Here is a 25133-nt window from a genome sequence, read left to right as displayed (position 1 = left end):
CTGTACAGCAGCCAAGAATGTAGACAGACAGACAGACAGAGAGAGAGAGAGAGAGAGAGAGAGAGAGAGAGAGAGAGAGAGAGGGGGAGGGAGGGAGGGAGGGAGGGAGGGAGGGAGGGAGGGAGAGAGAGAGAGACTCCAAGTGGACATTTTTGATGGAAAGAATAATCAAAGACAAAGAAAACTTATAAAGGAAGAAAAATAAAAGAAGAGATACTGAAATATAATATAACATTTCTATGCGTGTGTTGCAGCAGCAAAGTTTTTTTAACATCCCTTTTAGTGTAAAAAACCATAAAAAGTTTATAAAGTAATATAGTACCCAAAACCCTGAGCAGAGACCACTGTAGCATAGAACAGAAATAGTAAAGTGGGTTACAGGAAGCAGTAACAGCAACACGAATAACAGCAACTAATAGAAATGTCATCTTGTCAAACTGTGAATGTCAGTACAAAATAATGATAGTAAAATAATTACAACAAAAGGATAGGAAAGTTGGGAAATAAAATTGGGAAAACAGGCAAATTAAATAACTGGGAAAGAGCTGTAAGTTCACAATTAACAGCCAAGACATGGAGCCAAACTGACCCCAAATTACAGTTATGCAAAGAAAAAAATATTTGAATAAATCTTATGTTAGTTTCCCACTGATAATGGAGATGCTCAAAACATGAACATTAAAGGTTCAGAAAGAGGTGAGACCCAGACAGATAGTGAAAATGACTTCTTTCTTTTTAAATTATATTTTCCAGCTTTAGGTCACACAAATGGTATTGTACCCAATTTTGGCTTTTTAGCAAGTCATCATCAGATGATTACAATATATTACACAGTAACCAGTCAGGAACACCTAAACAGACTGTTACATTATACTCTGACAAGTTACTATGTAAGATATTCAAACCAGCTTATGATGACTGCTATGAAATCAAAACCAGCAGATACCATGAGACTAAAAACATAATTTTAAAAAAGAAAAAGAAATTCAGTTACAAGGCAGACAATGGCTGTAAGCTTTGACTATAAAAATGACCTCTTCCATCAAGTCACATTGTGGTAAGATGCTGACAGAGTATGCGTTACTGAAACAGGTCCTGAATTGAAGATTAACACATGTACCTCAGAAGAAGATGAAGAAGAAGAAGAAGAAGAAGAAGGAGGAGGAGGAGGAGGATATCTCACTCTCCTAGATCCTGACACGCTTCTTTCATCACCTGGTAAGTCTATACTTTCCCTAGTTCAAATCTCGTCCCGGCACACAGTTTTAATCTGCCACAAAATTTCATATCAGTGCACACTCTGCTGCAAAGTGAAAATTTCATTCTGGAAACATCCCCCACGCTGTGGCTAGGCCATGTCTCTGCAATATCCTTTCTTCCAGTAGTGCTAGCCCTGCAAGTTTCATAGAAGAACTTCTGTGAAGTATGGAAGGAAGGAGATGAAGTACTAGCGGACGTAAAATTGTGGGACCGGGTTGTGAGTCGGACTTGGGTAGCTCAGTTGGTCACGCAGTTGCCCGAGGTGCCGAGTTCGAGTCTCGGCTCGACACACAGTTTTAACCTGCAAGTAAGTTTCATGTCAGCGCACACTTCACTGCAGAGTTAAAATTTTTTCCAAGTCAGTATCTTATTTTCAACCTTTTCCGATTCCTTCTTCTGTCCACAGAAATCCAACTTAATTTTTTTATTGCACAGTAGTTGAATATTTACCAACTTTTCATGTAGTTTCTTGAAAGATCAAGTGAAATCTAAATTCATCACCTGTAACTTTTTTACCATTAGGATATTCTTTAGAAATTTACTTTCTTTTTCCTTTGATTCTGATAGTACTTTTTTGGCAATTGTTTTGTAGTTTATAAACATTCTGGGTTAATTACAGGACTCAGACAGGATTTGCTTTTGTTAAGACAGTGCTGAGGATTTGTAAGTGTTCTGACACAGTTTGAACACTGTCTCTATGTTTCTAGCTCTTCTTTTGATTGTTGCCTTCTCACTTGTTGTTAGGTGAAAACCTCATCTATGAAACTGAACTTTTGTGTTTTTCTGATGTCAACATACACTGTATTGGTTGTCCACATCGGATCTTTTGCTTCTACATTCACATACTCTGTTGTTGTTGTTGTTGTTGTTTTTTCCCCTCCCCCCAAAAGAAATTTGCAACCCTGCCTTCTCAGTTATCATCTTTGAATCAATAGCATAATTTAAGTCAGCCTTATTTCTTTCCACTTGGGATACTGTTGACTCATTTGTTTCTGACATTCTTGGATTACTTTCTCCATGATATAATTAAACAGAATTGGCAAAATGCTGTTGCCTCGTCCTTACTCCTGTTTTGATCTGTAATGGTTCACATAGCTCTCTTAATATTTTAGCTTGTAACTGTGTGTTAGATGATGACAGTTGCACAAGTGCTTATCTTTTGTCATCTATTCTCAAACTCTGTCAGTACTTTCAAATGTGCCGCAGTCTATGGAGTCATATGTCTTCTCAAAATCAGTTAATGTTGTTGGTATGCTGATAGAGATACTAACAAACACAAACACACACACAAAATTCAAGCTTTCGCAACCCACGGTTGCTTCATCAGGAAAGAGGGAAGGAGAGGGAAAGACGAAAGGATGTGGGTTTCAGGGAGAGGGTAAGGAGTCATTCCAATCCCGGGTGTGGAAAGACTTACCTTAGGCGGAAAAAGGAACAGGTATACACACGCACGCACGCACGTGCGCGCGCACACACACACACACACACACACACACACACACACACACACAGACACCAGCAGACATGTAAAGTTGTGGCACAACTTGACTAGAAGAAGGGACCGGTTGGTAGGACATGTTCTGAGGCATCAAGGGATCACCAATTTAGCATTGGAGGGCAGCATGAAGGGTAAAAATTGTAGAGGGAGATCAAGAGATGAATACACTAAGCAGATTCAGAAGGATGTAGGTTGCAGTAGGTACTGGGAGATGAAGAAGCTTGCACAGGATAGAATAGCACGGAGAGCTGCATCAAACCAGTTTCTGGACTGAAGACCACAACAACAACATAGCTACAAAACCCTATTTTTCAATATGATCTCTGTTCAGTTCCATGGTTTTACAACACCACAATGTGTAGCATTCTACTGGTCTGCATCTCAGCCAGTGGGATTTCCTTCTTGTTCTTCTGATGACACATGCTTTGCCCACAGACTTAACCATGGTTTTAGGGAAAAATAGTCTGCGTTACTTACAGAATGCCCCTCATATATATCATTTTTCCAAAGAAAGTGCCATGTGGCTAGAGCCTCCCGTCAGGTAGACTGTTCGCCTGGTGCAAGTCTTTCGAGTTGATGCCACTTCACTTCAGTGACTTGCATGTTGGTGGGGATGAAATGATGATGATAAGGACAACACAACACCCAGTCCCTGAATGGAGGAAATCTCTGACTCAACCAGGAATCTGGGCTGGTAGGTATGACATTCCATAGTGCTGACCACTCAGCTACCAAGGGCAGACTTTTTACAACAGTTTTTCAGTATTCCTTGATGGACTTGTGTGCAAATTTGGCATCTGGCAAATGAATGACAAAGACTAGTAAAATAACAATATCACTTGATTACATATATTTTAACAGTCTGTTTACCCCTATTTTTTTAAGGTTCATTTTTGATTAAAATGCCACACACAATACAAGTCTAACAGAGAGAGTCTCCTTTCAGTTATACACACACGAATTATAATGTCATTATGACCCCCTTTTTTTCCATATCATGTCAGTGTTTCAGTCTGCCATGTATTTTTGAACCTGTGGTATAGAGTACAACTTAACATTAACTCTGAGTAACAGTTACTGTTATTCAGAAGTTATGCTAATTTATTTACACATAATAGAACACATTATCAGAAATAGTTTTATGTCATGGACAGCCACAGCTGAAGTAATCCACTTTTAATAAGTAAACTGCTTCCAGCTATATGAACTTCTATTGACAGGAACATGACCAGTTTTATAATATCAAACTAAATCTTCTACATTTTGTTCAGATGTACATCTGAAGATGTGATCTGATATTATGAAACAAGTTGTGTTCCTATAATAAAGGTTGTTTGTATACTGATGAAAGAAATACAGAACACATTATTGTACTCATGTCTGCTTGGAATTTATACTAGCTGTAGTAACAACAAAGTAAACATATTTTCTGTTCCCTTTGTTTACCTCTTTCAACATAAAGAGTTCAAGAGAGGCATTTATTCAATAATCACTTTTAAATTTATTGATATTCCTGGATGAATAGTTGTGAGCTAACACAAAGCGTTTTATGCTTTATCACTGAAAGAAGTTGATGTGAGCAGTTAGTATGCATTACGGATGAGAATGAAATGAACCATATAATGCTTCCATCAAGAACCTGCTTATTTTAAGTATAGGTAATTTATGAAATAAATACTCATTAGAGTAAAACTTAATGTAAACTCTGATAAAAACACTTCACATCATCCAAGGCACTGATAACAGTAAATTTGAATATGGTTCCTTTATCTTTCTACAGCACAGTACTAAACAACTCTGATATTCTTGTATCACTACTAAAGTAAAAAGGTATAAAGACAAACCTAATAGTGCTTTAGCTCGCCGTTTCCGATTTCTTGAAACACTGACATAATTATCTTGGTCTTTTGCATGGCTCTCCATGGTATAATCAGGTACAAGAGAAATTTTATTTAGTTTGGGATCCATTGACATGAAATGTCTTGCAACTTGCAGTATGGCCTCACGAAGATCCACAAGTATCTCTGTAATACAATTAACAATTAGCAAATGTTTCATATTACTTAAAGTATGAGACGCAAATAAATAGAAACACATTCACATGACTGGTGAGATATGTTTTATAATAGATACATGTCTTGTTTTACATTTCTTCACACACAACAGTGCAACAAGTTGAAACAAATTAAAATATTTATGTATTTTACACAGAAGTACTTGCCATTTTTCACATAGTTATTTAAAAATTTGGAAATTTGATAAAAATCAAGTAGGGAAAAAGGAACATGCAAATTCTACTAATTTATGGATGAACATATGATTACTTTTCTCAACTGCTTATGACTTTACTCTAATGTCTTGGTAGCCATGATGTAAGTATTCACCTGTTCTGTTTCTATGGTGGTATCAGTGAGCCTTCTAGCTCATCAAATTTGACACTGTGTGCTTTTTGCAGATTGATCTAAAATTATTCAACAATTACAGGACACAATTCAGGAAGAAGGTGCTGTCCTTTTATTCCAATGACTTGCAAAGTCGTCATAAACTTCCTAATATAATTACAAGTGTGAAACTATATGTATTACGATTTCAGAGCTTTTCTTAATATGAATGATTAATCATATTTATTCAAGTTTCTAGCCATGCTGACAGTTGCATTTTGTGCCCAACACTTTGACAACTGACCTGGTTACCTTCTTCAGCCGTTTCAAGCAGCTGCCTTAAGTAAGCTGCTGCCTGGACTTCAATATGTGAGTTACCGTTGCTATCACACCCTTAACTGAGTTTGACACCCACTATGCCATTTGATGTACAATTTTTTTTCCTTTGCCCAAGCTGTTATTCTGTGCAATACACACTTCCTCAATGTTGTGCAGCTCTGGATGAGATGACCAGTGAGAGACACTTGTGTGCCATATGCCAAATCTTAGTTAAACTAAAGTCTCTGGCCATGTTTATAACATTTTCCAATGGATAATGGGTCTGGCTGCTCTTCTTCAACTAATGCATCAAGAAAGGTAGCTGGCTCTCCTTTGTTACTTAAATCATGATTTTTATATTAAGCTGGGCAGAATTAGATGTTTCAAGAAGTTTTGAGGATTTAAATTCCATGTGACCACACCATGAATGGATAATCCACATAATATTAGTCTCAGTGAAGTTCATAGAAAGATGTTGGCTTGAACCCAGTAGCAGGGCCGGCCAAACACTGCACAGTGTGCAGACATGTGGAAGTGCTGCACATGTGCGACAGCGAGCGACATCGACATCTGTTATTAGATATGTGTCCTAAATGAACGGTGGTGGCTCCACTTCCCTGTTTATGTGGCACAAGCAAGAGCGCAACGTACCCAGTCTCGTTTACCCCTGGTGACCGTAACCTTAACAGAGAAGTACTAAGAAATGGCAGGTACTGTGAAAAAGCAGAGGACGGGAGACCTATGTTCTCAGTCGTTTGAAAATGACTGGGAACTGCAATTATTTTTTGTAGCCGTTGCTGTACTGCCGAATAATAGGCGGCTAGTGTAAGTTTTCAAATGAAAGACACTACAATACATATCACAGACACGAGTGTAGTGTACTCAACAGTGAAGAATGGCAAGCAAAATTAAATGTCCTTAAGAAAATGGATGAGACACATCAACTCCATTTTACTGTACGTGAAAGTAACTAATACTTCTTGAACTCTTAAGTTTCTTGTGTTACATTTATGTCTATTTTACTGTATGTTGTACAATGTACTATTTTCAATTCTCCAGAATGACAACACTAAATCTTCACTGCGAGCAAGATTTAAAATCGCATTAAGAGTTGCACAATCTGGGAAACCCTTTTCCGAAGGGGAGTTTGTTAAAGGGTGTCTGATTGATGCTGCAGAACTTGTGTGTCCCACGAATGTTAGTAGGTTTCAAGAGCTCAGTCTATCCAAACAAACAGTGACAAGACGTATCAGTGCTATGGCCAGCAATGTGCACAGGCACCTAATAAATAAGGCTAAAGACTTTGTTGCTTTCTCTGTTGCGCTCGATGAAGCAACAGATCTTACAGATACAGCCCAGGTTCTGATATACATACAAGGTGTTGGTAACGCACTTTGTGTAAAAGAGGACGTTTTGGACTTAGTACCTTTGAAATGGACTACTACAGGTGCGAACTTACTCCAAACTGTCGAGCAAACCATTGATGGTGTCAATACAGACTGAAATCGGTTAGTCTCAGTGACCATAGATGGAGCACCATCAATGCAAGGCCACCAGAGAGGACTTACAGCACGGATGCAGAAAAAGCTAGGATGCACAGACAAGACGTTGCATGGAATTCACTGCATTCTGCATCGAGAGGCGCTTTGTGCAAAATCAGTAACGTTAGAAAATGTCATTCAAATTGTTGTGCATACTGTACACTATCTGAAGACACATGAGCTTACGCATCGCCAGTTTCGGCGGTTCTTGGAGGAATTAGGAGCGGAGTACAGCGACATACCTTACTATACCTAAGTACGCTGGCTCAGTCGAGGTAAAATGCTGAAAATATTTTTGATATGGTCATAGTAACATTCTTACATGAGAAGGGAAAAAGTGAACCTATGTTGGAAGACCCTTGTTGCATATCAGACCTTGCATTTCTCGTGGACATTACGTCTGAAATGAACAGCCTGAACTTCAGTTTGCAAGGTGAAAATAATTTAATTTCTGACATGTTGGAAAAAGTAAATGCCTTTGAAAAAAAGCCTGCACTTTGGGAGAGCCAGCTATTGACAGAAAACGCTGCATATTTCCCAACTCTTGGACTGGTCCATGAAGGTGCTAGATTTCAAGTATACGTGTCAATAATTGTAAAAATTAAGGAAAAATTTCAAGCACAATTTGCAGATGTTACAAGTTTGTCTCCTGTCATTCACCTCTTTGCTCGACTGTTCTTGTCGTCAGTTGATGGTAATCCGAATGATCTACAGATGGAGCTGATTGACCTACAGTGCAATACAAGACTGAAGGACAAATTCTTTTCAGTGCGAAGTACAAAAGAATTCAACGAAAATTTTTCACAACAAGAATTTCCATGACTGCACTGAGAAGCCGCGAGAGTTATGTCCATGTTCAAGTCAACATATGTTTGTGAAAGATTTTTCTTGGTGATGAAAATGAATAAATCAAGGTTTCGATCAAGCATAAGTGACGAAAATCTTCACAACTGCTTGCATTTGTCAATGAGCCGTGCTTTTGTGCCCGATATTAACTATATCATTTCTCATGACCAGTGATAAATGTGTTTGGATTTATTCCTTTCATAACAAAAAATTATTGTTTACTAACTGTGCATTATTGCCTCATTCTGCTCCATGTTACATATTATCAGGAAAATTGGAATTAAACCGGCTGTTCCAATGTATACTTTAGTTTTTTATTTTTATTATTTTTTTAAAATGTGTGAAGGGCTACACTTAGCTGAAGTCAATAAAACATAACATTCATCTAATTGTTGGTTATTATGCAGATTTCAGATGGAACTGATGAAAGATATAGCAATAATGGTATTGAAATAACAGGTGATCATCGAGAGGTCTGCGGTTATCATTCTGTTCAGTGAGACAGAAATTATGTGGGTCTAACTGAGGGCACCGAGAATTAGTTATAGGAAACCTTGCATTAGTTTAATGTTATTTGAAATCATGAATAAGGTTTGTTGGAAGTTGCTAAGTGCTCTCTTTTTTAAATTCTAAATCAAAAACATTATGCATATTTATGTGCCATCAGTCAAGCTGCCTTAATAAAAATTCACGGTTGTTAACTGTATTACCTGTCTTACTGGGTTAAACTGTTAACATAAAAGTAGATGTCTCAATGAGTAGACTGTGACAGTATTTTACATGTTTAATACGCGAAATACCTTCCCATGGTTGGCTTGCAAGCTGTGGAAAGAACACTAGAATGTGCCGGTACAGAGTATCCCAGCAAGTGGATAAAGCAACATTTGTGCATGGAAACATGCACTGTATGAACACTGATGGCTGTGGCATGCACGCTGTGACTCAGAAGTTGCATATGAGCAGGAGCACGACATGGGTGCAGAATTTCTGGCCGGCCCTGATTTACACCAGTAGTGTCTAGTGTTTATCCCTCGAAATGTTGTGTGTATAGTTGCACCTTTCTCACCTCATCAGTTTGCTTATAATGCACAGAAGTTTAATATACTGTGGTGTTCTACTTTAAAAGAGAATCAACATGTTGCTTTCTCTTTCTAGTACTGTACTTGCTATGCTGTTCAGTTCCTAATTGGAATGTCAGAATTATGCTTGCATTATTTACAAACAAAAACCTTCTGTATGTTTCTGATACACTTACCAGGAAGTTGATGAGGTATGTAAGAAAAAGAAGTATAGAACCTGGGGAATACCAAAAGTTAACAGTGTCCCAGCTTGGTGCAAACAGCTTTCTGTTTCTTACTCCACTAATTGAAAAGAAATTAAATGCATGACTTTCATTTAACTTCATCATGCTGGGATATTATACGGCCTTCTGTCACAATCTCCAATGGTAAGTCAAAAGACATCAAACACCTATAACTATTTTTTTTTTCAGCTTCTACTTCCTAGTACAAGAAGGAATAAAGTAATTTATGAAGTCTCTGAGATTTTGACTACCATTGTTTGCACAGTAATTAATGTGCAATATGGAGAGTTATGACCCCATTGCACTTCTTCACAGTAAATCTAAAATTACCTCTATTTCAGTGGATGATTCTCTGTCTATGATAATGTGTCCAGCAATCTTCAGTCTGATTGCAAATGTGTCAATATAAATGTATGAATACTCTTTTTGTAGAATGCAGTGACATAGTACTGAACAAAATGTTTCTGCAAATCAAGAAATACTGAAGCCACTAAGACTATTAACGTATCATGTGTAAGATGCTAAAAGTTTGGTTAATCATTATCAATGCTCCTGAAAGTGATGCTGGTTGGTGACAAGTCTGGACTTTTTGAAATCAGATGCATATCTGCTACTATTATGAGATGAATAAGAAATAAGCAAAAATTTATAAACAAATTAGATAGTTGTGAAGGATTAGATTGTCAAAAAATAGAGAAAAAGAATGGAGGCAGATAAAGGACATGAAAAAGGAGGGAGGCACACAATGCACATGAAGAGAAAGTGCATGTAAAAAATATAATGAAATAAATGAAATTGCAAAGTTTAGCTGTTCCAAGTGCATTATAAAATAACTAGGCATTGTTCAGGTAACCTTGATCTATTACAGACAACATTATGAGGGGACTGGTGTCCAGCATTCTGTCACCATCACAATCATTAGCTGAGTACTGATCCTAGTTTTGAATTATCTGAGGACTGCCATTTGTTCACATTGAAAGAGAAACGAGCAAATCTTACAGAAAGGAAGGACAACATGAAAATTATGTTAAAACCCATGGACTGTGAGAAAGGGAACAACAAGCTCCCATACACTAGGAAAATATAATCAAAATTATTCATCTAAGAGGACAGTGGCATAGCAAGAGCAAAAAGGGAAAAGGGGAGTTAAAATTTAGGATGAGATTGGATTAGTAAGGAAATTGACAAGACAAACAGATTAATCACAATCTCTAAACAACTGCCTGCAGTCTCATTTCCACATCCAAGACACTAATTACTTCCTCCAGTACCTTTCCACAGTTCACATCCCATTACTACTTAATTTCTTAGTTGCCATTATTGACGCTACGTCCCCGTACACCAACATGTCTCAGGAATATGTCCTAGTTGCCACAGAAAACTGTTTTTCTTACCTTTAATCAAGCCCACCATCTCCTCCTTACACTGCTTGACCAAAAACATTCTGGCCCACAATTATTTCTTGTCTTAAGGCTAAATGCACAAACATATACTGAGAACTAACAAGGATGCAAGAATATGCTCAACACCTTAAACTCATCCTTTGAGTCAGACTAAATGGTGGCATTTCCACAATCTGGACTCATGACAGGTACACCTTTTCTCTATCTTTTAGAATCACAATAGCTATTTCAATCCACTTCACCTTGTCATTCTCAGTCGAAGAGAACAGTTAGCACATAAAATCATTTCCTGTATTGTTTCTTTCTGTAACACCAGCTAATGTGTTGCCACTGTGAACCATGCTCTGACCAGTATTCCCTTATTATCCACAACTGCTATCATGTCCTTTGCCAGGGCTCTGAATACTTCCCATGATACTGAGATGCCAGATACTCTGCCCAAAATACTAAACCTCATGCCTCAAAGTGGTGTTCTATCATCTACAAAACCTACACATTTCCTTGTCCATCTCTGTGCTCTCTGCCTTAGACAGGTATTTTCCTTTGGACAAACCTGTTGGAAGACCTACCCCCATACACCAATTCATCTCTTCCTACTGCAGTATTGTTGCCAGCATTTTCTATCTACCATGGTAGGATCATGTATTAAAGCACTAATGACATCTAATAATTTCTGTGCTGTAATTACTGTGACCAAACCAGGTACTGCAATTGTTAAGAAACTGAACTCACATTGAGAAGACTGGTATTGAAATCTCCCTGTAACCACACAGATTTGGGTTATCTATAGTTTTCCTTTATCACTTAGCAAAAAATTCCAAGACGATTCCTCTGAGAAGGACTTAGCTGAATTCCTACCCCATCCTTGTCCAAACTGAGGTTGTATTCTCTCTCTAATTATCTCACCACCAATGGAATGTAAAACCACAATACTTCTTGCAAACTCAGTGTACTGTTCTATGGCAGTATGACAAATAACAAATTTTACAGATACAGCCATATTAATGGCCACCATCAAACTACAGCTAAGCACAAACTCAGTCATTTATTTTATGTATTGCACACTACAGTTATGAAGATTTCTACAGCTGATTCAATATACGTAGGTTGGAACTTAAATAGTGGCAAACTGCTGTGGAGACACTATGCAATGGAATCTACTATTGTTGCTGACAGCACACTTTGTTGACATACCTATCTTACCTCTGAGCGAATGGACTCGCCCATTGCATGTCATTGGTGTGCGCACAATCAAGGGAAACACAGTTACTTGTGAGCGAGCAGTCTAATGTAACAGTGTCACTATGTTTTTGAAACAGAAACAATGGAGTTGGATCAAGATTGAATGTGCCAGAGGTCGTACAGCATGACAGTGCCATCAAGGTCTTCAAGAGACATGTGGGTAATCGGCATTGGCGTACAGAACAGTGGCATGTTGGGTAAAAGCCTTCAACAAAGGTCGGCAAACTGTGGCAGACATGTATTGGGCAGGTCATTCTAGCATCTCTGAAGAAGAAGTGCATGCTGTTGCAGTGTTAGTGGACAGTTATCAATGCCATACGATTCGTGGGCTCACCCACAAAACCGGATTAGTGCATACGACTGTGCTTTGCATCCTGAAGGAATGCCAGGGCATGTGAAAAATTGCATCTCGATGGGTTCCAGATGACTTCATGGAAAGGCAGAAATGGATGGGGTATGACACTGCTCAGACCCATTTGGAGCACTATGAGCACAATAAAGAGGCTTTCTTACACCGTATCGTAACATAGGATGAGACAAGGGGGCACATTGTACAAGCCAAAACTGAAACAAAAATCCAACGAATGGCGTCATTATGGGTCGCCGCAAAAATCGAAAGTGCATCAGAGCCCCAGTATGGTGAATGTTATGGTGATTCTCGTGTACGACTGTGATGGTGTTATCCTAATGCATTACATTCCTCCACGGCAGACCGTCAATGCACAGTATTACTGTTAATTTTTGGAGCATCACCTGCGACCAGCTTTGTGAAAGAAGCAGCAACACTTTCTGCACAACCCACCCATCATTTTGCACAACAATGTGCGGGCTGCGGGAGCATACAGTGCAAGCTGTGGCTGCTCCATTCGGTCGATGGGACTGGGAAGCACTGTACCATCCACCATACTCCCCGGACTTAAGTCCTTGTGACTTTGATTTGATTCCGAACATGAAGAAACCACTTCGTGGCAACCACTTCAGAACAGTTACAGAGATTCAACAGGCAGTAGACAGCTCAATTTGCACCATCAACAGAACAGGCTCTGCTAATGGTATACTACGCCTTCCACATTGCTAGCAACAGGTTCTACACAATGCTGGTGATTACTTTGAAGGATAGTAACAGGTGCAAACATGTAACTCTTTTGTATCAGTTGTGAATAAATAGTTGCCACTATTTAAGTTCCAACCCTCATATAAATCCCCCCCCCCCCCCCCCCCCACACACACACAGAGACATTTTTATGTTTATCCCTCTCCCACCCAATACTCAACAGTTATACAGGGCGAGGCATAAAGGATGAACAGTTTTCAAATGAACAATATGTCATTAGCAGTGCTTTAAAAAAAATAATTACAGAATAACACTCAAATAATGTTGCCATTTAACAAAATTAATGCTTAAAAACAACATCTCCGAGGTGACGGCCATTTTCAGCAATGCACTTCTCAAGGCACTCTCAGAAGTTGGCTTCAACTCTCTAGAACATGCCTCTCTCTATTTGGACGATTTCCACACGATCAGCTTCCTTCAGTTCTTCAAGTGTATGTGATTTATGCATGTACACACGTGATTTGAGGTAACCCCACAAAAAGTAGTCACACATGGTTAGCTCAGGGGAACAAGGAGGCAAATGAAAGGCCCCGAACCGGGAAATAACTCTACCACAAAAAAAGTCTTAATTGCTTCCATATTCAAACTTGCTGTGTGAGCTGTATCTCCATCCAGCTGAAACCACACTCTCCGGATAGGAATACATTTTCTTCTTAATTCAGGCAGGAAGAATTCAGTGATCATCTCTCTATATCATTCAGAGGTTACAGTTACAGTGTTCCTGTTCTCGTTTTGGAAAAAGTATGGACCAATAACATCTGTACCTGTCACAGCTCACCAAACAGTCCCTAACTGGTGGCGAAACTCACACTGCACTGCAACGATAGACTCACTATTGCGTACAAAACTATCATAGCTAAACACACGATGTTACACAGTCCATGACTCCATGACCTTGACTAAACTAAATGGCAGGAGCTACCGATCACGTTACCACATCACTCCCCCCACTCCGACTGCCTGAGCCTATAATACTAGCTGTTCTAAAAATGTCCATCCTTTGTACCTCACCCTGTATTTGATTTAGTTGCACCCTTTATCAGAGATTCTATAAAATAACAGTGTTTTATCAGCATACAAAAATATATTCCTGCCAGTCACAAATTTTCAGTCCTGTAGATTGGCTTCGTGGCTCTGTGGGTAAACGTCAGTCTATAACTCCAAATATGGGTGGTTCAGTCCTAGGTCAGTCCAAGGATTTCTTTCTGTCAGTTATCCAGATTTGGTAATGTTAAAAATGTCGAACAGCACTGAGGATTAGAGTCCATATTAAAGTGTAGGTCCCCCTGTAACTGGCTCGATACATCAGTTGAAAAGGTCAGAAGAAGGCATGGAACACACCATCTACAATAAGCCCATGCCTAGTGTAGCACTGTAGTGTTCAAAACAACTTTCTGGTTTGTTGACGGGTTTACCACTCTCCTAATTTTTTATGTGAAACAACTCTTAACAGCTTTTTCATTAAAACAAACATTAACATTCTACACCTTTATCATGTCTAAATATTTGCAGCTGTCTAACACTACAGGACTCAAAACTGTAGCGTGTAACATGGTAGTGCATAAAGTAACTGTGTCAGTACGTGAGAAATGGCATGGTGTAATCAAGTTTGTCCAAAGACAGCGCACCTCCTCCTTCAGCACGACAGTGTCATACCACACATAAGTGCTGCGACATCTGCAATAGTCCAATGCCTTGTGTTCACTGTCGATGATCATCCTCCATACAGTCCCAACTTGGTCCTATCTAATTTTCATCAGTTTTGAAAACTTAAAGAACACCTTCATGGACTTATTTTGATAGTGGTGAAGCAATGCAAGCAGAGGTGAGGTTGTGGCTCCATCAACAAAGTCAAACATTCTCCAGTGATGCTATCAATAAACTGGTCTCTCATTGGAAGCAATATATTTATCACCCAAGTGATAATGTTGAGAAATAAATATGTAGACATCAAGAATAAAAAAAGTAGAATGTTAATAATGTATGTTTTATTTAAAATGCTTTAAGAGTTATCACATAAAAAATTCGGAGGCATTACTTTTCAGCACGCACTCGTATATCTCACTACATAGTTTCCATTGCTCTTTCAATTATAGCACATGTGAGCTTAACTTATGTTGCAATTACTCAATCATATTATCATAATGGAAACTCCAAGATGAAACTAACAAACAAAAAATTAAGATATGGCAACACCTCAGTGCAGCAGCAGCTGCTGTTTTCATCTGCAGCTGTTAATGCTACACAGCTGAAATCTGGCAACAGTACTTCTAATTGTCAGGCATCTCAGTTCTAGATTTTTGTGAAAGGTTGTCAAGACAGAGTTGTTGGGATTGGGGAAGGGGGGTGAGAGTGTCAGAAAGGAAGGGATTCACAGCTGGATTCAAGGTACAGGAACATAATGGTGCAAACAAAAAAAATAACCATCAACAGAATTCAAATTAGAAAATCGATAAAATGACAGGAAGATAAGAGGACTGACCACTGTATATCCCCAGGAGAAACACCTCTCAATACAGCCAACAGACACAAGTTAAAACAGCTCACACAACATTCCTAGCTTTGGAACAATATGTTCCTTATTGAGATAGTACAAATGAATTGGCTAGGGAGGTAGGACTGAGCAACAAGTCACTCAAGAAGTTAGCTAAGAGGGAGCCACCTCTTATGAAGAGAGCCAAAGATGAAGGGAAATGAGAAGAATGGTGTAAGGATAATAAATAGAAATATAGAAGGGAAGAGAGTTGGCACATAGTAGTAGTAGTAGTAGTAGTAGTAGTAGTACGTATTCTGCCTTACGGGAGGTCTTGTCATGGGTTAAGCCTCTTCCACTTTTGTCTGTCCATAGCCAGTATTTTCATTTCTGAATATTTGTCTCCTTGGATATCGTCCAGTGTTTGATATCTTCTTTTTCCTCTCCCCCCTTTTCCCTCCACCATTCCTTCTATTCCTTCCTTCAATAAACAGTCGCTCCTCTAAAAATGTCCAACCCAGTTTCGTTTTCTCTTTCTAATGACTTTCCGCATTTTTCTTTCTTCTCCAACTCTTCTTAATACCTCTTCATTCCTTACTTGGTCTTCCCATTTCACTTTTTCGTTCTTCTCCATATCCACATCTCTAGTGCTTCCAGTCTTCTTTCATCTTCCTTCCTCAATGTACAGGTCTCCGCACCATACAGTGCAATGCTCCAGATGTAGCACTTGGCAAGTCTTTTCGTCAGATCTTTATTTAGTGGTCTGCAAAGTAATTTCTGTTCCCTCTTTAATCCTTCTGTTGCCACTGCAATGTTCATAGAATGGACCTCTTTGTAAAGAGCACATATGTTGCTGGGAGATTTAAAAAGGATGTTAAAGTGAAACTCTACAAAGCATAAAATTTGATTGAAAACAGGAGGAAGGGAGGGGGCAGTTTAACTTTTTTAGAGATTAAGGGAATGGTAGGATGATAGAACATGTTGGATTGCAAGTTCCCCCCTTTGGGCCTACGAGAAGCCTGTTGTTCTGGAGGTTCTGAGTAGACAATATCTTGTAGTGGGAATGCGGGTCTATTAAGTCACAGAACATGCCCAACAACTGGGTACTGGATACCCCAAGGCAGACAATTTATGTTTCTTAAAGTAGATATGATTACTGTGGCTGCCTAAACTGCAGAGAAGGAGGTGTCTCATGTGAAAGGGGTGACACCAGACTGAGTGGATATATTATTGCTTGTAGATTAGGTTGCTTTGTTGTTGATTCACATTGGGATACAAGTCTCATTGAGATGGGTTTGATGAGTGAACATATGAATTTCATTCGGAAAATAAGGTCAAGCTATTGAAGAAACTTGAGTTCTTCTTCACCATGATTCCAAACTACAAAGATATCAACAACGAATCTGAACCAAGTCAGCTTCTAGGAACTGAGATGTACATTTTCCCTGTTGCACCTGAAAATGTACATAAGAACCAACAGAGCACCCTGATTTGCTTGCAAGTCTGGTTCTCGTAGGTGAATAAATTAGGGATGGGGATGAAGGTGCTTTGTGTGATAATTAACAAGGCAATTTTGTAAGACTTTTAGGAGAGTGATGGAGAAGCAGTTTTCAAGGGCTGAAAAATTACATTGATAGTGCCAAGGTTCATTTCAATGGAAGGGAGGTGACATTTATATTTGAGAAGCTCCACGAAGAAGTTGGTATCTCTGTAGGATGGGAGGCTCTACACGATAGACTGGAGATACTGGTCTGTTAGTTCCAGCAGGGCAAGCACCTCATGGAACAGCACGTTACTGTCATTATGGCTTTGCCCAATCCACCTAATCTCCGAGAACTTCCAGCATTCCCTGGCAAAGTGGCATAATATCACAAGTTTAGTCCCAGAGTGGCTACTATTGCCCACAACTTGCATTTGTTGCATCAAAAATATACTCCTGCTGTTTGGTCTACATCCTGTGTGTGTGTGTGTGTGTGTGTGTGTGTGTGTGTGTGTGTGTGCTTTTGTGCAGCTCAAAGACAGTCTTCACTGTATGCAGTGTCTTGCAAAATTTCAACCCAGCACACATCTGGTCCTGGCCATGAACACATTTGGGTATGGGATGGGGGCAGTCCTGGCCCATCGTCATTCCAATGGCTCTGAACAGCCCATTGTCTTTGCACTGGAAACACTCACCTCAGCTCAACAACATTATTCTCAGGTGGAAAAGGAAGCTCTTGCCATGGCCTGTCACAAACAAATGTCATGTGCAAAGTTTCAGTTGATTACCATACCGTTAGCTCTTCATTTCCCTATTTAGCATCCTTACTGGACAAAGATGCCCATCATATTCATCATTAAGCTCTGTTTTTGTCAAGTTACAATTATGAGGACCATTTTTGTCCTACGTCGCAAATATGCAAAGATGGATATTCTGACTCTCCATAGGCCCTGATCCCTCGTTTTACCAAGAGGAACTGCTTTGTTTTCAAATGGATACGAAAGCAAGGCACATGGTGGACAGTTTTCCCATCACCAGTTCCAATACCACCTCTGCGATGGCAGCGGAATAGGTTGTGCTCATCATGCAGCAGGTGTGACCTGATGGACTGGGCTTTGCATTGCACTACCTTCAGAATTATTATGGGTTGTGCTAGAGGGCTTACTTTGCCTCAAAAATTTTTCTTTATTCATAAGTATTCAGTGTACTCTTGGAAGGCAACCAGTGGGTACTGGCTCTGTCTGTCGAGATAAAAACATTCTTTCTTTTTCGAACTTGATTGTTTGTAGAGACTGACACATGTGATATCAAATAAATTGTCCAACTTATTTATAATCTTGTCTCTATGGTACATGGCTCTGAATTCACGTTAATAAGTGTTTATGAAGAATGCTGAATAGCTCATCAGAATTCTTGCTTTCTCCCAAAATATAATGCACTCACGAACCACAAGATTAGCACTTTCACTAACAATTAATTTTATTTCCCGTGTGTTATAAAATAAAACTTGCAGCACTTGTCAATTTGATGGTAATTTGTGTTCAGTCATTTGGTGTTGTTTACCTCCTATTAAAAACTTGCTTACCTTGGCACTGTGCAACTGAAGTGACTGCTTAGATAGCGAATGGAAAATAAGTGTGACATGATCGGTAACAAATAAACAACTGACTGCATTGTAAGTGCACATACTGGTAAGCTGAAGTGACATCAGTGCAATGTCTGCAAACAATGTGAAAGATCACATTACTCATGGAATTCACACTCACATTAGCGCGTGTTACAGAGCATCAATCGCAACAAAATTTTGTACAGAAATGTTTTACAGCAATTCAAACAATACTGGATGGTGAGTGCTCAAAGCCACTGAAGATGGAAAATAAGGTACACCCTAGCATTTCGCCATTGTTTCTCCCTGTTGGATGGTGTTCTTCTTTTGTCAATAGACAAGTTTACTTGCCACATTGTGATCCCAGCAGCTCTGCATTTAGAGGCTCACTGTTTATTACATCAAGGTCATTGGGGGACCTCTCACATGAAACTGCTAGACCACCACCATGTGTTTTTGGCCTGCCATCGATCATGAGGTGGAACACTTTGTTGCAGCCTGTTGCAAATGTTCCGAGTCAGGAGGTAGCACCACGCATTCCTCAACTGCTTGCTACTGAGAGGGAGTGCCCAAGCAGCACCGGTTTTGTCAAAGCTCATACCGAGCACACCTGTCTGGGCCAGGGGTTTTGGACAGCATCCTCTCTTGGTCCCAGCCATCATCCACAGCCGGCACAGAAGCTACATCTTCGTGGTCTGCACTGAAAATCAGCTCAATGTGCACCTCCATAACCAGTTGCGCCTCAGGATGGGCACCGGGCCTCCTCCACAGGCCAGAGACCTGACACAGCCTGTTCATTTGCTGCTACCTGTTCATCTGCCACCACCCATTTATCCACAATCTGGTCATTCTTCTAGTGCTCTCCATTAATCTGGTGCTGCTAGTTTCCTGTTCTCCGCCTCTGCTTCCTGTGGCTGGTTCCAGCCTCTCCCACTGTACTAAGGCAGTGCCAGCAGCAGGAATTGCAGCAGGGCTGTCATCTCCAGCTCTTCATCTTCAGGGTTGGCCACCATTGGTTCCTGAGCTGACACACTTCGGCATGAACCCCAATGTCGAGGTGGCCTCTCTTCCATTGCCAATCCTGTCTACCAGATGCCCAGGACAGTGGAGAGCTCTCACCCCATGTGCTGTCATCTGAACACATCTGTTCCAGCAATTCCTGATCTGCTCACACCTTTACTTAGCTGCTGCTGCAGATCCCATGGATCTCCCGGCAGTCGCAGCACCAGAGATGGCAATGTCTAGCCCTCCCCCCTGCAGGGGAGGAGAAGTGTAGTAATCTGCTGGCTACTGCACCTATTGCAGTCATAAGTCAGGCCAGTATGGTCAGTGTGGAGCACATCAGCATTCAAACGATGTGACACACAATGCCTGCAGCATCTGCCAGGGGCAGCCCGATCACTGACAGAGGCCATCTGATCCAATGTACGCTTCCAGTGTGACACCAATGGCACCTGCCAGGCATTGTATCTGCATAGTGCATACAGGGGTTTCTGAGCACTCTCAATTGCAAAATGTACTCCAGTTGTGATTACTCTCTGTATACTCACATTGTCATAGTCACTCCATGAACCAATAAATATTAGTTATTTAGAACTGTGTTTCCTAGGTTCCCAGTTAGAACAGTAGAATACAGAGGTGTGCTTATCAGGAGGATGAAGGAGTTCTATGAAGGCACCTTTGAGGGGCCTGGATTTTTTTAGGTTCTTCTGCAGCTCAATCTGAGCAGAACAAATTGGGTCATGAGGAACACATGATGAGTCTGAGTGTTCAAGAGTAGCTGTAGTTCCTTTGCCACATACTTCATGTGGGCAGGAACCACAGCAGCAGAGTTTTAGTTCACAAGGGAATGATGTTTAAATAATCTGCTTTCAGGTTATGGAACTCAGCCAGATTAAGTTTTGCGATTCTAGAGATATTTTTCAAGGACTGGACAGTGATACTGGGTGTATGTAATTCCTAGATTGTTTGCAGAGGAAAAATTTGTTGTAAGGGAGGAGGAACCTTTGGGGTTTGGAGTCAGAACTGTTCAGACAGGATTTGTTGCTTTTTCTGGTGCTTGTGGGTCAGAACTGAAAGGTAATGTGGCATTGTCAGTTGTGAGTCCAAATGAATAAGAGGAGACCTTTTATGAGAATGATGTGATAACATATAGGTATGGGTTTTAAGGGTGTGCCTTTTGATAGAACCGATGATCTGGAACAGAGAGGTTTAAGACTAAATGGGCCTGTTATGAGGTGATGGCACACTATTACAGCTTTGATCAGGTCTCTTTGGGAGACATTCTGGCTGTGACAGGTTAAGCATGAGGACCAAGATGGGTTTATGTGCTATGATGAAGTTTAGGGTTTTTAAGGGTAGTGAAATGGATGCTGTTTGTAAAAGAAGGCGAGGAAAGCACAACCTTCTTGGGTATTTGGCCAAAATGGCAGATGGATCCACTGGTGGCGTGAGGGTTTGTTTTTATTTTATTTTTTTTATATTATTTTATAACACTGAGTTTTCTCTTAATCCAGGGGCTAAACAGTACGGAATGTTAAATGTAGAGAGAAGGTTTTCGGAAATGAGGTTTAGTAGAGGCAGTGAATAGGGTTAAGGATTCATCAGTCCAGAATTTAAGAAGGGATTTGTGTGAAGATAGATTTGCAGCTTTAGGCAGAAACTTATAAGGTGAGGCCTCTAGAGGCAGTGTCAAAGGTCAAACACTGTCTATGACAGGGGTATGTTTACAGCAGACATGTAAGTAGAAGGTACACAATTAAGGTAGTTGATAATATTGATAATAAAAGGATATTGTGGCCAACAATGGGAAAGATAACAGTAAAGAGAGAAACAGATTGCAATCAATGAAAGAAGTCTCCACAAACAAGCAAAAGGTTGTTGGGCAGATGTGATCATACAATAAGTGGTGGAAAACAATTTTACAATAAAGAAAAAAAAATTAAGAAACAAAGAAAAAGATCACCAAACAAACAAAAAACTTTCGAACAAAGAAAAAAATATCTTTAACATCAAAGGATTGTCGAGCAACAATGAGGGGTCACTCTAAAAGGGTAAACAGATGCTGAACAAATAAAAAGTACCTTTAAATGGAAAATTAATGCTGGAGAGCAGAGTTACTGACAAATTCTCTCCGTATGACTTACAGTCTTGCATTTTAGTAATTGTAAAGTCTAGATTCATGAAGTCTGTAGCACAGTTGTTATTTTTTCAACAGCCAGCTACACAGCTCGCTGTTTTTCTTTTTGTCAATTCTTAAGTTTGTAGTACTAGGATGGATAGGATGTGTGTATGCTGTTTGTGGAACAAGAGATGCTGGCCAAAGATCATGAAATGCTAAAGATTCTTTTGATCACATTTAATCGCCTTCAGGCTCTTGCCTCAGAGTATAGTGGTAGCAGACAATCTGGCATGTTGCATGAGATGTCTTAGGTGTTGTTTACTTAGCCAATGGTTTCTATTGACTATGCACAGTGGTGTGTACATGACGTAGTGGATCCACCTTTATTGCAGGGTGAGTGGCAGGTGATAAAACGTTCATGTCACTTGAGGCAGAGAATCAATGTGGAGGCTGGCTGTCTGCTCTTTCCCATTCACCCTGTGAATGGACAGGTGGCTGATCCTTCAACAGCAGCACACCGGTGTAGGGGTCTGCTAGTTAACAGAAGTCCAACGATAGATTTGTTATGGAGACACTTACAAAAATAGCATCCACAGCCAGAAAGAGACCCAATGAGCATTCAGTATGCCTGAAAGGGGGTCTTCACCTAAGATACAAAGGAGGACCTGCCTGCAGCTATTGAGCATGTAGGGTGCAGTTGTCAGTAAGTTGTAGCTCATGTTGGCACCAATGTCGTATGTCACTTGGGTTCCGATGCCATCGTCAGTTCGTACGGGTGGCTGGTGAAAGTGGTGAAGACTCGCTGGCCTCACACACAGATTACGAGCACAGTTTGTAATTTACAGCATCACTCCCAGAATTGATTGTGATCCTTTAGTTTGGAGCAGAGTGAAGAGTCTAACCCAAATGCACAACTGATTCTGTGATGGTCTTGGCTGCAGATTTCTGGACCTCTGTTACAGGATGGAGAACTGTAGGACATCCCCTTGATATGTCAGGGATGCACTACACAAAGGAAGCACCTGCTCAGGTACCAGAGTACTTGTGGAATGCACATGGAGGTTTTTAGACAAGGCAGTAGCTTGAGGTCCTCTGATGAACACTGGCCAGTCAAGAAATATAAAGCAAAATCAGATCGTATATACAAAGTAGACACTTCTACTGCCAAATTTTAACAGTACATTATTAAAGAATTTGTAACAAAGTTCTTGAATTTACTGCTGTGCAGGAAAGTTGATGCACTCAAATTATTCTCAGGAGCTGGCTGGCACTCAAAGTAGAAAGCTGTGAAATATTTAGTGAGGCATGGAACGTATGTCAAAATGACAGATTAGACACCACAGGAGGCGGAGTGTTCACTGCAGTCAACAAAACAATTCTCTCTCTTGAGGTCGAAATTGAGTTTGGCTGTGAAGTTATCTGGATGCGTGTAACGGGTCTAGGTGAACTCAATTATCAGATTTTTTAGCACACACTCAATTCTGCCATGACACTGTTAGAACCATTCAAAGAGACTCTATGTTCAATAGCATGAAAATACCCAGATAATGCAATATTAGTTGGAGGTGACTTTATTAATCTATTGCTTATACAGTGGGACATCTATGGAGTCATTGAAGATTGTACACACAGGCAGTCTTGTGAAGTCCTTCTGAGCACATTTTCCTAAAACTGTCTTGGGCAGCTAATTCAACAGCCCTGGCACAATGGAAATATTTTAGATCTTGTAGCTACAAATAGGCTTGAAGGTATCAATGGTGTCAGTATATGGAGAGGGGTTAGTGGTCAGAATGGCACCTCTGGTTACTAAAGTATATAAATCCATCCAGACAGCTGGTTAGAGTATTTTTGCTACAAAGAGCAGTTAAGTAGTTTTAGCACCTCACTTAGTTAATGAATGGCCATCATTTAGTTTCAGTGTGATGGACATAAAGTAATTATCGGCAAATTTTAAACAGATTGTAAACCAAGCTCTGGAGGGGGTATCAAGTATGAGTCGAGTAAGTGGACTAAGGATAGAAAAGACTAACCAAGGTTTAATAAGAAAATCCAGAAATTGCTGAGGAAGCAGAGAGTATTGGAAAAACTCAAATAATGACAGGTGAAAGTTAGTGGAAATTCATGCAACGATTAATGTGTGAAGCATACAACAACTAAAACAGTTTTACCTCAGCAAAAGTTCTTGCCAAGAATTCGAGAAAATTCTTGTCCTAAGTAAAATCGCTAAGTGGGTCAAAGACTTCTATCGAGTCACACATTGACTAGTCTGCTGTTGCTAGTGACGACTGCAAAAGGACAGCCGACATTTTAAATTTAGTTTTTAAGATATCCCTGCAGGAGGATTGTACAAACACACCATCATACAGACTCCCTAATGGAGGACACAGTAATAGTTATCCCTGGCATAGAGAAGCAACTGAAAAAGTTGAAAATAAATAAATAATCAGGACTGGATGGAATCATAATTCGGTTGGCCCTGTACTTAGTTTGCATTTATTATAAACCTCTTGGCCAGTGCAAAGTTCCAACTGATTGCAAAAGACACTGGCAACTTCTATATATAAGAAGGGTAAAAGAATGGACCCAGAAAATTGCAGACCAATATCATTAACATAAGTTTGCTGCAGAATTTTTGAACATATTCTCAGTTAAAATATAATAAACTTTCTTGAGACGGAAAATCTCCTGTCTACAAATCACCACACTTTAGAGAGCATCACTTGTGCTAAATTCAGCTGGCTCTTTCCTCACATGATATCCTGTGAACCTTGGCTGAGGGCCATCAAGTAGATTCCATATTTCTGGAAGGTGTTTAACACAGAGCCAGACTATTAATAAGGGTACGAGCATAGAAAATAAGTTCCCAGATATATGAGTGCCTCAAAGACTTCTTAAGTAATAGAATCCAGTATGTTATCCTTGATGGCATGTGTTCATCAGAGACAAGGATATCATCAGAAGTACTCCAGATGAGTATGGAACGACTTCTCTTGTTTTCTATTGTACATAAATGATCTAACACACAGGGGGAAACAAAATCTGTGGCTGTTTGTTGAGGATACTGCAGGGTACGAGAAGGTTTTATCACTGAGTGACTGTACGAGGATGCAAGATGTGATGGATGCCAGCTTGACCTAAATGTAGAAAAATGTAAGTTAATGCACATGAATAGGTAAAATAAGCCCGCAATATATGAATATAACATGGGTTATGTGCTGCTTGACAAATTCATGTTGCTTAAATATCTAGGCATAATGTTGCAAAGCAATATGAAACAAAATGCACAAGTAGGGCTGGTACTAGGGAAGGCAAACAGTTGACTTTGGTTTATTGTGAGAATTTTAGGAAAGTGTGATTCATCTGTAAAGAGACCACGTACAGAACACTAGTGCAACCCATTCTTGAGTACTGCTTGAGTGTTTGGCATTTCCCCCGGACCAGATTAAAGGAAGACATCAAAGTAATTCAGAGATGGGCTGCTAGAGTTGTAACTGATAGGCTCAGTCAACATGGAGATGCTTCCTGAACTGGGGAATCCCTGGAGGGA

The 25133-nt window shown here is 39.9% G+C and overlaps 1 protein-coding gene across 1 annotated transcript in view; it reads right to left on the bottom strand.

Annotated features, from left to right (window-relative positions):
- Positions 1 to 25133, bottom strand: part of LOC126268141 (small G protein signaling modulator 3 homolog) — a 183668-nt gene that overhangs the window by 56620 nt on the left and 101915 nt on the right. The window contains exon 11 of the mRNA XM_049973672.1: positions 4603 to 4782. Coding sequence (XP_049829629.1) covers positions 4603 to 4782 — 180 coding nt within the window. The remainder of the gene's footprint in view (positions 1 to 4602; positions 4783 to 25133) is intronic.

This window comes from Schistocerca gregaria, chromosome 4, assembly GCF_023897955.1.
Source record: "Schistocerca gregaria isolate iqSchGreg1 chromosome 4, iqSchGreg1.2, whole genome shotgun sequence".
Classification (NCBI taxonomy): domain Eukaryota; kingdom Metazoa; phylum Arthropoda; class Insecta; order Orthoptera; family Acrididae; genus Schistocerca; species Schistocerca gregaria.
Note: the sequence above shows the minus strand (reverse complement) of the source record. Positions and strands in the feature narration are given on the sequence as shown.